The following is a 16,164-nucleotide window of genomic DNA, read 5'->3' as shown; positions in this document are numbered from 1 at the left end:
GTGTGAAGGGGAGAGAGTATGTGTGTGTGTATGTGCATGTTGAATTCTACCCCTCGCTAGTGATTAGCCCGTACAATGTTTGTCCCTCTAGTAGCAAGGGTATTCACTCTTTCACAACCCATACAAACTCGACAGTTTTTATTTTTATTCATCTATTCAGTATTCAAAATATGGCGGATGCATTCAAGTTTGTACTTTGTTGTCGCAGATGATGGGACCATTTTTACACATAGGGGCCGTGAGTCTCATGACCTGCATGATGTGGTTGATATCTCACAGCTGGTACAAACTGTCCCGCAAACGTAAGACTTACCTTTTATTTTATTTTTTATAGATTGATATGGCAGTGTAGGCTGTAGTGTCCTTCACTACAGTAGACTTTGATTGGAGTTTATGTTCCTTGTCAGTTGTCACAGTGTGGTAAAGTTTTTATTATTTGTTTGATTTTAATATTAAGGTAAGCATGGTTTACAGCTTGAGAATACCATAACACTTTCTACCCCACCTATGTTGACCAAGGTTTTTTTTTAGCCGAGACCAGCTGTGCTGCAGCAGGTCACTCAGAATTGTAGTAACTGTGTAGTAACTGTGTATCAACAGGCTGGAATGCAGGCGTTAGATGGACGTTACAGGAAGCGACTGAAGCTAAGTCTGAGCAGGTATATCGGTACCTGGTCAGATAGAGCCATATGAGTGGGAGACAATGAGTTAACCCCCTTTCAGTGTTCCACTAACCAAAGAAGGTCTTTTCAGATTCTCAATGTGAGATAAAAATAGAACATGGTGAAATCTCTGTCATTCACATGCATGTAATGGATCCAGTATTGTTCGAATTGCTGTTGGTTGAACATGTAATTAGATGATAAGTGGTGGAGGTTGGTTTGAAAGGGAGAAGGGGGGGCTATAACACAAAAGTTGAAAGTTGATTTTTACAAGTAAGATTTTGATTTCTATGGGACAGAGCTTTCAAACTTTAACATGGGAAGATTCCTATGTGGTGTTTCTAATTGGTAACTAAGATCCCTTCATTGTCTCTTGACCCCCCGCGGGTTAGGGGGAGTCCCATATTGGTTGGGACGAGAAAGAATTTACCCGATGCTACCCAGCATGTCGTAAGAGGCGACTAACGGTTCTGTTTCTCCTTTTACCCTTGTTAAAAGTGTTTCTTGTATAGAATATAGTCAATGTTTGTAAAGATTTTAGTCATGCAGTAAGTAAGAAATGTTAAGTCTTTTGTACTGGAAACTTGCATTCTCCCAGTAAGGTCATATATTGTACTACGTTGCAAGCCCCTGGAGCAATTTTTTTATTTGTGCTTTTGTGAACAAGAAACAATTAACAAGTGGCTCTATCCCATCTCCCCCCTTTCCCCGTCGCGATATAACCTTGAATGGTTGAAAACGACGTTAAACACCAAATAAAGAAAGAAGATTGTCTCTTGTCAATATTTCATAGTTGGTTGCTTTGGATAATTGTTAAGGCCGTAGAAAGGGTAAAAATAAAGAAAATTTCAGATTTCAGTTTCCAAATACAAGTTAGATGTGTTTGGGTTTGTTGTAATTTGTGTGTGTGTTTGTGTGTCTTTTTTGGGGGGGAGGGAGGAGGGTAAAGTAGCCAAACTTTACGAAGATCCAGCCATCTTCTCTTCTCAATGTTTCATCATTTGTTTTTGTTTTCTTTGATCTGTGCAGTGTACCAGCTGCTGTGGCTGTTGGTGATAGTGGTAGCCATGGTGGGGCTGTACGTATGCCCCCTCTACATCCAGTGCCCCTGCGTCAGTTCCTCCCACAGCATGCCGCTCAAACCGGGCCTCTTTGCACACCGAGGAGCTGAGGGGGTCAGTGTCATTCGTCATGATGATAATCGTAGAATATTTATTTAGTGCTTCTCTACAATTCGATCTCTGACACGGCTTAATACAATGGGGCATGATATATACAAATAAATACAATTTGCATTAATTATGTCTTTAAAAAAAAAATGCATTAGTGATCCCGTGAGGCATTTTGCAAACCAATATTAATCAAAATACAGGAGGAAAACACCTGGGAGACTTTTTTTGATTTAGCTTGTGGAGTAGTATCTGTGCCAAGAAGGCACCTTTGAGACCAAGAAGAAGTGTTCCTACATTGAAGGGTGGTTGTTTTTCATGACAGGGACATTTTTGTCAAATCAAAGGTGAAGACATCACATCTAAATCATTTTTTAGTTACCGTATTTGACGGATTACAAGCCGCGACTTTAAAAAAAAAATCGCATTGCGGCTTATAAAAAGATGCGGCTAAAATGTTTCCTAAACTTGAATAGCATTCACCTAATGGAAGTCGCCGCGGATTTTCATTTCGCTCGATTAGCGATTACCGGTACTTTATTAGCTCTCTACTCAAGACTCGGCGCTTTTCTCTTTCTTTCGCGAATCTTCGTTTGTCAACAAGTCGTCGTGACAAGATAGCGTACAGAGAAACACCGGATGTATCAGGATCTCGTGCGCGCGAGATTTTGTTTTTTTGTGTCTCGCGATAGTTAGAGGAGTGAGAGCCACCATGTTGTGTTTTCGTCTGCTCGAAATGTGCGCAAAAGTCATAAATCATCGCAAAAAAGCTTATTCCGGGCGGGACTACATGTGTGTGTTGGTTACAAATTGTGTGTGTGATATTTTTCTTCAAACTTTTTCACTTTTCTTCTTTGTTTCACTTGTTTATTCTCGGAGCCGATTTCGCCAAATACCGTACTTTCGTTTGCCTGGTTGTTTTGATTGATTGACACGATCTGATTATATTTTTTTCGATGGCGGCTAATATAGTGACACGGCCTATACGTGGCTCGTCCCAATTTTTGAGTCACTTGAGAAAAAGTGACTCTATGTAATCGGTCAGTGTTAGTCTGTCCGGCCGGCCGGCCGTAGACACCACCTTAACGTTGGACTTTTCTCGGAAACTATCAAAGCGATCGGGCTCATATTTTGTTTAGTCGTGACCTCCAATGACCTCTACACTTTAACGATGGTTTCGTTGACCTTTGACCTTTTTCAAGGTCACAGGTCAGCGTCAAAGGAAAAATTAGACATTTTATATCTTTTCTCGGAAACTATCAAAGCGATCGGGCTCATATTTTGTTTAGTCGTGACCTCCAATGACCTCTACACTTTAACGATGGTTTCGTTGACCTTTGACCTTTTTCAAGGTCACAGGTCAGCGTCAAAGGAAAAATTAGACATTTTATATCTTTGACAAAGTTCATCGGATGTGATTGAAACTTTGTAGGATTATTCTTTACATCAAAGTATTTACATCTGTAGCCTTTTACGAACGTTATCAGAAAAACAAGGGAGATAACTAGCCTTTTCTGTTCGGCAACACACAACTTAACGTTGGGCTTTTCTCGGAAACTATAAAAGTGACCGGGCTCAAATTTTATGTGAACGTGACTCATTGTGTTGTGAATAGCAATTTCTTCCTGTCCATCTGATGCCTCATATAATATTCAGAACTGCGAAAGTGACTCGATCGAGCGTTTGCTCTTCTTGTTTTGTTAAAAGTCGGGGGTGCAAGGGGGAGGGGGAGGGGGGGGGGGGGGGGGGGCAAGTTGTATAACATTTGTATAGCATTCCCCAGCCACTTCTCACATTGGAACAATTTTGTCTGTACATTTTATAAACGGCCAATACCTTTGAGATTGCAGGCAAGGGCCGGGCATAGTGACTTTTATGTGTTATTTGATTCCAGATTTGAGAAGAAAGTATTCAAAATCTGTTACAGATTGCCCCAGAAAACACCAATATATCTTTCCAAAAAGCTGTGGAGAACGGTGCCTTTGGTTTGGAGAGTGATGTTAGAATAAGGTGAGAAGTGGAAAGAGAGACTGAGAGAGTGATGTTAGAATAAGGTGAGAAGTGGGAAGAGAGACTGAGAGAGTGATGTTAGAATAAGGTGAGAAGTGGGAAGAGAGACTGAGAGAGTGATGTTAGAATAAGGTGAGAAGTGGAAAGAGAGACTGAGAGAGTGATGTTAGAATAAGGTGAGAAGTGGGAAGAGAGACTGAGAGAGTGATGTTAGAATAAGGTGAAAAGTGGGAAGAGAGACTGAGAGAGAGTGATGTTAGAATAAGGTGAGAAGTGGAAAGAGAGACTGAGAGAGTGATGTTAGAATAAGGTGAGAAGTGGGAAGAGAGACTGAGAGAGTGATGTTAGAATAAGGTGAGAAGTGGGAAGAGAGACTGAGAGAGTGATGTTAGAATAAGGTGAGAAGTGGGAAGAGAGACTGAGAGAGTGATGTTAGAATAAGGTGAGAAGTGGGAAGAGAGACTGAGAGAGAGTGATGTTAGAATAAGGTGAGAAGTGGAAAGAGAGACTGAGAGAGTGATGTTAGAATAAGGTGAGAAGTGGGAAGAGAGACTGAGAGAGTGATGTTAGAATAAGGTGAGAAGTGGGAAGAGAGACTGAGAGAGAGTGATGTTAGAATAAGGTGAGAAGTGGGAAGAGAGACTGAGAGAGTGATGTTAGAATAAGGTGAGAAGTGGGAAGAGAGACTGAGAGAGAGTGTGTCAGAGAGGGAGAGAAAGAGAGAGAGTGGGTGGGTGTGAGAGAGTGTCAGAGGAAGAGTGTATCAGAGAGGAAGAGAGAGAGAGAGAGTGGGTGGGTGTGAGAGAGTGTCAAAGGAAGAGTGTGTGCTTTTAATGTGTAAGAATAAAGTAAGAAAGAGAGAGAGAGTACATGTACTATTTTTCATGTGTACATGCATATATATATGTGTACACCTGTGTGTGAGTCTGCACTTACTTTAAAAAAAAACCATTATTTACAAGAAGGCATAATCATTTTGAGTTTCTTTTGTGTTGGACCTCTTTGTCTGTTTAAATATTTTGATTTTGTTACACCATCTTCTGTTGTCAATAGAACCGAAATGTTGATTCTTGTAATATAGTTGTATTCAAACATTCTTACTGTCCTGTTTGCAGTTATGATGGCGTACCTTTTATAAACCATGACGACACTTTTCAACGAACGACAAATGTTGATGACATATTTCCTGATCGTGCCGGGGATGACGTGAGCACTTTCAACATATCCGATATTGAAAAACTGGATGCAGGAAGCTGGTTTTTAGAGGTAAGTGCCATGGACAAGACAAGATCATTTAGTTTCCCGTTGAGTTGATGGTGGGGAGAGAGGTGGCAGGTCTTTAGTTTGCTGTAGGCAGAAATGTCACTAGTTGTCTCTGACGATGCAATTCTAACTCTAATGAGAGGACTCATCCCAATTAATGACCTACAATACCAATACATGCACAGATTTGTCTTCTGCGAGGATCTGAGAGTTATCAGAGAAAAGCTACAAAAACAATATATTGCTAAAAAAGTATTAGTTTGAAACTACTTTCTTGTGTGAACCCTCCTAAATATTCATACTCAGAAAAGAAACCACTTTGGTTTTTTTCATGGATGGATAAATTTGATTGCATGGGTGAGTGAGTGACGCAGTGAGTTTATAAGTGAACGGTTGAACTTGATTGACTTTTGATATCTAGTATTCTGTACATTACGTTCTCCATATATGTTTTACCCTGGCAAGTGGCCTTTTAAGGGCAGACCGGGTAGGCAAAATGAGTTATTTTTGGTCTCATACACCTTTTTGGGGTTGTTGCATTTTTCACACCTTTGAACATCCTGGAATGCATTCAATAATCTGCTTTTGTCATTTTAGACATGTATTCATGTAAATAAAACCATTTTCAAACCGATGTTTTGTTGTTTTTGTCTGTGTTTTATCAAAAAAATCGAAAAAATGGTCAACTTTGGATACTCCGTGCTGGTAAATGTGCGCACATGACATGACCCTTCGCTGTTCAAACTGTGTGGAAATTTCCGTTCTTCAAGATGACGTCATCACCGTTGGGGAATTTCCGTTGACATAGGCACAAAGAGAGAGAATCCGTTCCAACCGAAACCCCGGAATTAATATATGCAAATATATGTAGGTCAAAGGCATTTGGCGCAAGCGCAGTAGACAACTTATCAGTCCCCCGGTGTCAACAAATGCATGACGTTTTCACCGATTCAGCAGCATTTTTCAAAGTTTTGAGCTGCGAAGAACAACCCTAACATTGGAAATGTTCGGCATAGTGGCAAGAAATATCAGAGAAAGATGAACCAGCAGCAGCGAACAGTAGAAGGAAGTAACAACACTCCGAAATGAACCAACATTATCGTATTGAAGCAGACGACATTCTAAGATTCTTGACTCGACGAGGTGGGTTTTGCTTCTTTCTCTTTTCGATCTTGTTTGTTTGACAACGTGATTTATTGCACATTGTTATGTTGTTGTTGTTGTAAGAATGTGTTAGGGTTTGCAGGTAAATGATAAACAGTTTGTGTCTGAAGTATTTTGCGTGTTTCTTGATCCAATTTACTGACCATGCCGCCGTCGCACCCCCCCCCCCCCCCCCCCCCCCCCTCGATCATCTCTGTGATATCGTCTTCACAACCCCTATTTTATTGTTCTTCGCTGGCCAGTCCTTGAGAGCTTACTATGGTGTAACATGTCATCATTATTCTTTGTCTGGGGTCAAACTGAGAAGCAGCATCTGAGCGATGTACGACTGACACAGTTTCTGTTTCTGGTCATTGACCGTAGGAAAATAAGTACCCTACTAGAGAGCGTTCTCTAATTCTAAAGGATTGGTTTACACCAGCATGGCTGACCAACCTATCATTGACAGCAATATTGTTGTCAAATCTTTTCCATTAACTAAGGAATAAAAAAAATAGATCCAATTTACTTCACCAAAGAAAAAAAAAGAGTTAAACTAAAGGACTGGGGATGCAACTCATGAATCAAAAGCATAAAGATCACCTGCAAACAGTGCTAGGTTTAGGAAATCTGAAAATGTATATACACACACACAGAACACACACACACACACACAAAACAGACAACAGACAAGAAACAAGCAAATACATAGCAAGTGTGATGAATTAAATTAATTTTAAAAGAAAAATATGAAAAGAAAGAAAGAAAGAAAGAAAATAATTCAGCTAGTTTCAGTATTAGTTCCTGTGTGTATGTGATTGTGTGGTTACTCAAATCCCATAGTAAACTTGACATGTAAATTTTGTGATAGGGGCCAATTAATGAATGTCTTTTGTGTGTGTGTGTGTGTGTGTGTTCGTCAACCGACATATGTGGGTACGAGCCGCTGAGGTGGTTGTAAGAAAACCCGCCTGGTTCAGTGGTTGGGGGCTGATTGGGATTTCTGATTTACCGGCCTAGCCAAAAAGTTGAGGTACACCCCATGTAACATGGTCATTTGCAAAATAAAGTACAAGCACTTGTTGACGTTTATATTGAGTCTTAAATTTTGCAGCTTATTACAAACAAAAACCATGGACAGTTGTATCAAATATTAAATCAGTGTTTGTGTATTTATTAGGTTGGAGCAAGGGGAGAGCCAGTCCTCCTGTGGTGGCAGCGAGGAGAAAGATTGACCTGATGGAAAAGTTTGCTAAACCGGAACTACCCTCTTCCACAGCAGAAACATCAGCTTTGCCATCTTCTGACCAACCATAAGAAGATACAGATACTTTGCCATCTTCTGACCCATCACAAGCAGATATGGATACTGGTACTGTGCAACGTCACTCCGCTGACATGTGTTGGGCTTTTGTCAACATTGATCAGCTCAATCTATTGCTGAAAGGTCTATATCCTGTACTGAATGCTTGTCTGATAGCAGTCTGATTATGAAAGAAGGTGATGCATCAGCCCAAGGATTTGCACAGGCCCTGCATCTGGAGTGCATATGAGTGTCCATTCAAGTCTGCAGTTGTTTACTCTTCTCCCGGTGTTTGCAACGCTCCGGGTGGTAAAGTTGCATTTAAAATAATCCGCGTATGACCATGTTGGTACATGGAAAGGGACATTCAGCTTTACAGAAATTTGCTGCAGTGTTAGGATTGAGCACAGAAATACTGTAATTAAAATGTTGCAACTTTTGAATGGCTTGATAGCTTTGTTCCATTTGTGTATATATAATTATGTAATGCTGTTGATGATTTGTGAAGCATCATTTCTATGCAATGGAATAAGAAATCAGTGCATCCGTTGGGTTTTTATGAGTCTGACAGTTTGGTTCTGATCAATATTTTCATATCAGCACAAACACAGATAATTGACTTTTTTAATGTTTTCATATTATTTTTTTTTAAACAAAAAAATCTGATAATTTGATTATCAAATCATTTCTCCTTCATAGTTAAAGTGTTATTCTGGTTAAAAAAAAAACCACCCCATTAATTCAAGCTCTACTGTGGTACTAGTTTACCTGGGTACTAGTGAGACTCTTTTACATGCTGTTTTCTCTACATGTAATTTGAGACAAAATGTGGTAATTAAAATGTTGTAACTTTTGAATGGCTAGATGGATTTGTTCCAATTTTGTATATGTTGTTTATGATTTGTGAAGCACCATTTCTGTGCATGGAATAAGAATACAGTGGATTCCTTGTGTTTTTATGAGTCCGACAGTTTCGTTTTGATTCATATCTGCACTAACATAGATGAGTTTTCAAATGATTTTTTTTAAAAAGTCCGGATAATTTGATCGTCAAATCATTTCCCCATCATAGTAAAGTGGTTATTCTTATAAAAACATATCAATTCAGGCTGCACTGTGCTACTAGTTTGAGGTACTGGTTGGAATCTTTCAAATGCTGTTTTCTCTGAATGTAATTTTCAGACAAACATCTGTAATTAAAATGTTGCAACTTTTGAATGGCTTGATGGATTTGTTTCATTTTTGTTTATGTTGTTTATGATTTGTAAAGCGTCAGTTTTGTGTATGGAATAAGAGTTAAGTGCATTGGTTGGGTTTTTATGAGTCTGACAGTTTGGTTCTGATTCATGTTTTCATATCGGTACAAACAAAGATGGTTGTTTTCATATGATGTATATACAAAAAATCCTGATAATTTGATTGTCAAATCCTTTTCCCTACATAGTAAAGTGGTCATTCTGATAAAAACATATGAATTCAGGGTGCACTGTGCTACTGGTTTTTTTATGTACTGGTTCAAATCTTTAAAATGCTGTTTTCTCTGAATGTAATTTTCAGACAAAACGCTACAATTAAAATGTTGCAACTTTTGAAAGGCTTGATGGATTTGTTCAGTTTTTGTATAAGTTGTTTATGAGTTGTACAGCATCAGTTCTGTGCATGGAATAAGAGTTCAGTGCATTGGTTGGGTTTTTATGAGTCTGACAGTTAGCCTCTCATGTATTTTTCTTATCAGAACTGAACCGGTAACTGAAAATGCTAAATTAAAATAATATATTGCTTAGAAATGCTTTTCGATGCACAGAATTATTAAACACACACATATTGCTGCAAAGAAGAAAAATTGGATCAAAACATGCACTGGTTCACAAACTGCAACATTTTAAAAAAAGCACATTTTATAACGTTTTTCTCACATTTTGGTGAATAAAACCCCCCAAAATTGCTTTACACTCAAAATTTAAAATGGTTTCCCTTAATTAAGTTATTCTGCTTGCAAAAATCAAACAAGCAGCAAACTTTGTTTCCAAAATAAAAAAAAAAAGTGCCCGCCTACCCTGTCTCCCCTTAAGAATAACAAATAGACAGAAATCAAGATCCCTATGGTTGAAATACAGCAAACTTTTCTGAAATTTGTTCCCTTTTTTCTTGAGTCATCTTTTTAGTTCCTTCTTTGCCATCCCCTCGTGTTTATTTTCTTCACAATTTTTATTTTCTTACAGACGGATCCTTTCAGTACGGCAAGTGATGTGTCAGATGCTGATCGTGACAAATACAAGAAGCAGAAAGTATTCTTGCTGGAAGACCTATTGCAGTTAGCGGCAAAGCATGACGTGGTGGTCATGTTTGACGTGCGAAACCCGGTGGAAAGTAATCCGTTTCGCAACCGTACCATGGAATTGGTGATACAGACTCTGCTGAATTCCACCTTCAACTTGACAAAGGTTAGGGGGAAAAAAACTTCTTTGGCGTTGGCCATTTTAGTGTAAATGTGTATCTGTTTGTTTGTTTGTTTGTTTTGGGCATTAAAAAGCAGTTTATTCACAATAAGACGCAACCGACTATATGACTTGCCACTAAGGATGTTGAAAAAACAAGTGTTGCATAGTTCAAAAATTAAGGTACCTCAGAGGTGATCATGGTTGTCCTGGTGGTGATTTTTGTTGTTGCTGTTGTTGTGATATTTCTATCATCTTGGAATATAAATAGAAATAATTATCACAACAACAGCAACAACAAAACTTATTCCAAGAAATGTTGTGACTTTGTGGATTTGGTTTGGTTTGGTTTTCATATTTTGATATTTATTCTCATGCCAAGGTCCAAAAATACATTGTTTCAGATGATTTTGACAGTCGTAATTTTAGTGTTGATATTTTAAGATTGTGTAACAGCGTAAAAATATGATGTTCAATATGAGCTTTGCTTTTTGTTCTTGTGAACAGCTGTACTGGATAATCAAGCCGACAGATTCGACAGACCCAGTGGTAGCGCCACCTAGGGCTCCAAAAATCTATGGTGGAGCGCCCAGTGTAGACATGCTGGAGAAAGAAAACATCACCAAAATCAACGCCAGATTCGATTACCTGAACGAAGATCTTATTTGGTAAGAACATTTTACAGTCAGAGCTAAGTAATTCACTCATTGTTGGGTGTGTGTGGCCTGAGTGTCATCAATTAATGAATGATGATGAAGAAGAAAAGGAGAAATGTTGGTTTTGGGAACATTCTATTGTAGACAAAACATTCAGTAACATTCTCTTTCTGTTAATTCATGAAATATTCAATAAACATCCTTTTTGTCTTACCATGGTGTGTTTGTCTGTTCACACCCAAGACCACTAAGTAAGTGTAATACTGTGAATGATTTGTTTTCTCTGTAAGTAAACTTTCAGATGAGTAACTTTTCTTCTTTTTCGATTCTTCATTTTGAAAACGTTCGCTGTCTATATGTGTTAGATTTCGAAATAATAAGTTTATACAAAAAGGGTGTGGATGAGAAATGTGGAAGAGAGAGACAGAGAGAGTGAGACAGTGAGAGAGACAAAAAGAAAGATAGTGTGGTTGTGGTTGTGTGTATGTGTGCTTTGTGCGCCAATACACACATGCATACTCACCGATATGAACATTGGATTAGGGTGCCACCAGATATAAAAACACAGAAATCCTATCCACTTTCAGGGAGTACAAGAGACAAAACATTAGCACTAACGTGTACGTCATCGACTCATCGTGGTTCTTCTCCTACTACTGGTGTTTGGGAGCTACCTCCATCACCACACGCAGGATCGACCAACTTTCTCAACTCGAGAATCCTAATTGGACTCTGGTAAAGTACACACGTTCTATTGATTTACCTGAAAAAGGAATGAAGATATGTTGACACCAGGGTTCGTACAGGTCATGGAAAACCTGGAAAGTCATGGAATTTGATTTTTAATTTTCCAGGCCTGGAAAGTCATGGAATTTCAATTCAAGCCATGGAAAGTCATGGAATTTAACAAAAATAAGAGGAAAAAAAATTAACCTTTAGCACGCCAGCAGCGATTTTCGTCGCCCAGCCATTCCCCCCCCTTTGCCAGCCAGCGGCGATTTGCGTCGCCAGCATAAGGCTTGTTCGTATGACCAACTTCTCGTTCGTATTTGCATACGAGAATAACAGTATTTTTAACGGCACTTGAGCCAAAGCGAGGCTCACTTCCTTCCGTTATCTCGTCGTGTCGTCTGCGCTGCATTTGAGTCGGTTTCGTCAAAGTTTTCTGCTTTTGTTTTTGCATCGATAAAGTACTTTAGCGCTTCGACAAGCAAGATGGAGGAGGATGAGTTTGAAACTTTCTTTCGAGTTGTTTCTTGACAACAAAAAGTATGCGGAATTGGAACGAATTACCGAGGAAGATCTTCGCAATGAACTGTGTATCGCGGTGAAAAAATGACAGTTCGTCAAGTCACAGTGACGGTTACCAAACGGAATTTACGAAAGTGCAGATGGATACAAACAGTGGCTGGTCCAGTTTAGTGAAATGACAGGACCAGCAAACATTACCGATAATCTGACTGCGTAGCAAATGCTTGACTTGCTTGTCGAAGAGACACTGCGTAGAAACTGACTCAAATTCAGTGCAAAGCAAGCCAGTGTCAAAACTGGCAGTGACAAGACGTAAAAAGTTTGCGTGTTCGGAAATGGCGACCTGTGGATCTAGTCATGGAAAATGTTATTGAGGCTCATGGAAAGTCATGGAAAAGTCATGGAATTTTGTTTCTAAAAACCAGTGGGGACCCTGTGACACAAATAAACAGACTTGATAATAATTGTTTGGGCTCTGGTAAAATTTGCACATTCTCTTGATTTTCCTGAAAAAGGAATGTAGATATGTCGACCCAAATAGACTTGAAAGTTATTTACTTGTACCGAAATTGAGAAGAAAAAACTCTACTTCTATTCGCCCACATTCATATCTACTTACTTGTATTCGCCCACATTCATATCTACTTGCCTCTTGTGTCTATTTTTCTGGCACATGTAAATGTGACTGTCTTTCTTATGGATAGTGTTTCCTTTGGGTTTTTTGTCAGTGGATTATTTCCTTGGGTATATTGTGTTTTGGGTTTTGTTTTTATCCTGGGAGAGTAAAGTCACATGTATTTGCTCTTTCTTAATTAAGTATAAACTTACAGTGTACAAGCCTACCAGTATAGTTGAGGTTCTGTTTTTGTTTTTGTTTTTTGTTTCTCGCCAAATGTGTATTTGGCATGTGCCCTCTCTTCTAATGGGCGGTTCTGGTGAGGTTATGCCCCCTCTTTCTTTCGGCTGGTAACTGGCGCCACCTCGCGGCAAGATCACATGAGAAAGGGAAAAAAAACTTGCATTGGTCCCAAATAGCATCGGTTTGGTAACAGTTCGTGTGTAAATCGTGGATTTTATACGGTAAACAGACAATGGTCGGTGAGGTTATGCTCCTTCTTTCTTTCGGCTGGTAACTGGCGCCACCTCGCGGCAAGATCACAGGAATTTTGAATTGTAAACATGTTTTGTTTTCTGGCTGTTCAGGCATCCAGTAGCTACCTGATCATGTGGGTGTCGGTGGATGTTCTCTCGGCCGTGATCATCATGGTTATCTTCGTTGTACAGAGGTGGGTAAAAGTGTTTGATTTTTGTTACTCTCTCCCACATCAGCTCTTTCTCTTAATGTTCTGCAGTCCCATTTCTTGTTGTTTCTGTTTGTCACTATTATATTGATGAAATAGTTGTGTTTGTTTTCAATAGTTTAGTTAGTTTTTGACGGTATTTTTTCTGATTTTGATATTTTTATGTGATTTTCCTCACTGACTTTAAGTTTTTGTTGTAATTTTACGTTAAGATGAACGTGTCATGAAGAAAATGAAAATGTCAGTAGCACTTGGTAGCAAGATCTGAAAAAAAGCAAGAGTAACCAGAACTTCAAGCTTATAATACAGAAAGTGATTTGAATATTTGTCTGGAAGCATTGACTTTTAGTAGTTATGTGGTATTTGTATATTCCTCCCTCCCAAATCCCTCAGGCGGATCCGCTAATTTCAGCAGTTTTTGTGAGGAGTTTCAGTGGGGAAAAAAAATTCAGCGGGGAAAAAAAAAATCCCTCAAATCGTATGAGGTTTTTATTCTCAAACGGTCGGATGTCTTCAAATGGCACAAGCCACTATCCGGAACTGACGGTTGACTTCAGCTTTTGTAGTCTTGGCTGTCCCACGTGATATGAAACAGACGTTCGCGCAACATCCGCTGCATGTGGTTTACTTGTCCGAGACAAAGACGCGTCTCTTGTGTTCGATTTGAAAGAAAACTTTATGTCTTCGGTATCGAATATTGTTCGACGCGGCCAGGATTATGATGAAAAAGGTGTGGTTAACCAGTGGAAATGGGATTGGGTTTCCAAAGAGGTTAAAGTTGGTGACAAGCAAGAGCGGATCGGTGAACACATACGAAAAGTTGACACGCCCGGTCAAGCAAGATGCACCCTTTGTGACAGAGAAATTGTGTACAGCAATCGTGGTTTCATTGCCCTCAGCGAGCATCTACTAACGAAAAGTTGTTTTTTTTTATCATTGTATTATTCATTCCCTTTGATTCAATACCTGGAATAAGAGAAAGTTAAAGATTGAGCTGGATCCTATCACATGTTTCCTCGTGGGTTTGACAAGTATGATTGAGAGTGAGAGCAGTCAGTGAATGTTTGCAAGAAAGTCATAAAGTATGCACAATCCTTTGTTCAGAATTTTTTAAACTTAAAGTTGCAGCTAAAACACCTGCATATTTATGTGAAATTAAATGCTAAACTTTGTCCCAAATACCCCTCAGATTGCGTAGATTTTGATCTTTAAACATTTTTTTTTCGGGGGAGGACCCCCGGACCCCCCTGTTTTTGGGTCCCTCTCCTGTTTTCAGCTCACTTTTTATTCAGCCATTCCCATGCCTGATCCCTAGCCCCTTTGTTTATCGCAATAAAAATTACCCAAACAAACTAACAGTTTTAATTTTAAAAGTATCAGGGGAATGACACCCCATTTTCTCAACATGTCTTTTATTATTTTCAAACGATCGGCATATTAAAAATAAATCATAATAACGCTAACAGCAGTAAGAAAAACAACTAGTGTTATCATTTAAGTACACCATGTGTGACTTATTTGACCAACTATAGGGTTGATTATAGGACTGGGTGGCCGAGTGGTAACGCAGTTGCGCTCGGAAACGAGAGGTTGCGAGTTCGACCCTGGGTCAGGGCGTTAGCAATTTTCTCCCCCATTTCCTAACCTAGGTGGTGGGTTCAAGTGCTAGTCTTTCGGATGAGACGAAAAACCGAGGTCCCTTCGTGTACACTACATTGGGGTGTGCACGTTAAAGATCCCACGATTGACAAAAGGGTCTTTCCTGGCAAAATTGTATAGGCATAGATAAAGAAAGTCCACCAAAATACCCGTGTGACTTGGAATAATAGGCCGTGAAAAGTAGGATATGCGCCGAAATGGCTGCGATCTGCTGGCCGATGTGAATGCTGACTGTTTGCAAATGATAACAGATATGTCCAGAAAATGAATATCAACAGGAGCCGACAGGCGAATGCTGATATCGTTTTTGAGAAAATTTGGCGAACAGTCAGCATATTAGAAATACTCCCCATATTAAACATAGCAAAAAGCGAACACAACCACCAGAAACGGCACACACACACACACACACACACACACACCACACACACACACACACACACACACACACACACAACACCAACACACCCTCTCTCATTCACTGACAACTGAGTGTGGTTTTTTTTAAACGCTTTCATAGCTTTCTACACCGGAGAGAAGCACAGACGTTTGTCCTCAACAACATATCTGGTATGGAGGTTGCCATATAGAGCAGCAACCAAGGTAGACTAAGATTTTAAAGGTTTTTGCCGTTTTTTAAGGGCAAATCAGTTTTGGGAGAAAAGCTTAGAGTTTGTATTTACTGTAGTGATGCTTTTGGGGGATGCTTTGACCACTTTCGCTTTTTGCGCACTGACTTAACATTGATTTGGTAGAGAGAGAGAGAGAGAGTGTGTGTGTGTGTGTGTGTGATGGAAACCTGCTGAGGATTTTGAGTGTGTGTACAACTACAAATAGTAATGCACTCATGTGAAGTAAATATGTGTGAGTATATCCTTGATGTATTCGATGAGCACATTGTGTGTGTTGTTTTTGAAGAGAGAGAGAGAGAGAGAGAGAGAGAGAGAGAGAGAGAGAGAGAGAGAGAGAGAGAGAGAGATTTTAGCTGAAACAAATAGCAGACTTGACACTGCAGTATCCTTGTACATGTACTTATTGTAGCGACTCACACTCTCTTTCAAAAAATGAAGCTGAACTGATAACATCCGCAGTATGCTGCCAATTGTAACCTCTGACACTGACTAAGCAAATCAAGAGCAATATTTTTGTCCCTCTCTTTCAAAGTGAGATCTATAACATCAAAATTGAAGCAAAGTTCGAGAAGACATCATATTGTGGATAATGGCAAAACGCAAGAATTCTATCACTGCTGTGTGTCCCCGACGGGCGCTGTGGCGGGGTGGTAAGACGTCGGCCTCTTAATCGGAAG

At 39.5% G+C, this 16,164-nt stretch overlaps 1 protein-coding gene across 3 annotated transcripts in view; it reads left to right on the top strand.

Annotated features, from left to right (window-relative positions):
• Positions 1 to 16,164, top strand: part of LOC138983722 (glycerophosphodiester phosphodiesterase domain-containing protein 5-like) — a 55,455-nt gene that overhangs the window by 30,848 nt on the left and 8,443 nt on the right. For 2 of the 3 annotated variants that reach the window (XM_070357030.1, XM_070357029.1), the window contains 8 exons: positions 209 to 302; positions 1,692 to 1,837; positions 3,759 to 3,841; positions 4,957 to 5,107; positions 9,773 to 9,994; positions 10,496 to 10,656; positions 11,232 to 11,379; positions 13,099 to 13,181. In XM_070357030.1, the coding sequence (XP_070213131.1) occupies positions 209 to 302; positions 1,692 to 1,837; positions 3,759 to 3,841; positions 4,957 to 5,107; positions 9,773 to 9,994; positions 10,496 to 10,656; positions 11,232 to 11,379; positions 13,099 to 13,181 (1,088 nt within the window). Of the gene's footprint in view, positions 1 to 208; positions 303 to 1,691; positions 1,838 to 3,758; positions 3,842 to 4,956; positions 5,108 to 9,772; positions 9,995 to 10,495; positions 10,657 to 11,231; positions 11,380 to 13,098; positions 13,182 to 15,375; positions 15,459 to 16,164 lie in introns of all 3 variants that reach the window. The other variant, XM_070357031.1, reaches the window with a different exon arrangement.

Source organism: Littorina saxatilis, linkage group LG13 (genome assembly GCF_037325665.1).
Source record: "Littorina saxatilis isolate snail1 linkage group LG13, US_GU_Lsax_2.0, whole genome shotgun sequence".
Classification (NCBI taxonomy): Eukaryota; Metazoa; Mollusca; class Gastropoda; order Littorinimorpha; family Littorinidae; genus Littorina; species Littorina saxatilis.
This window is presented reverse-complemented; position numbering and strand designations above follow the sequence as displayed.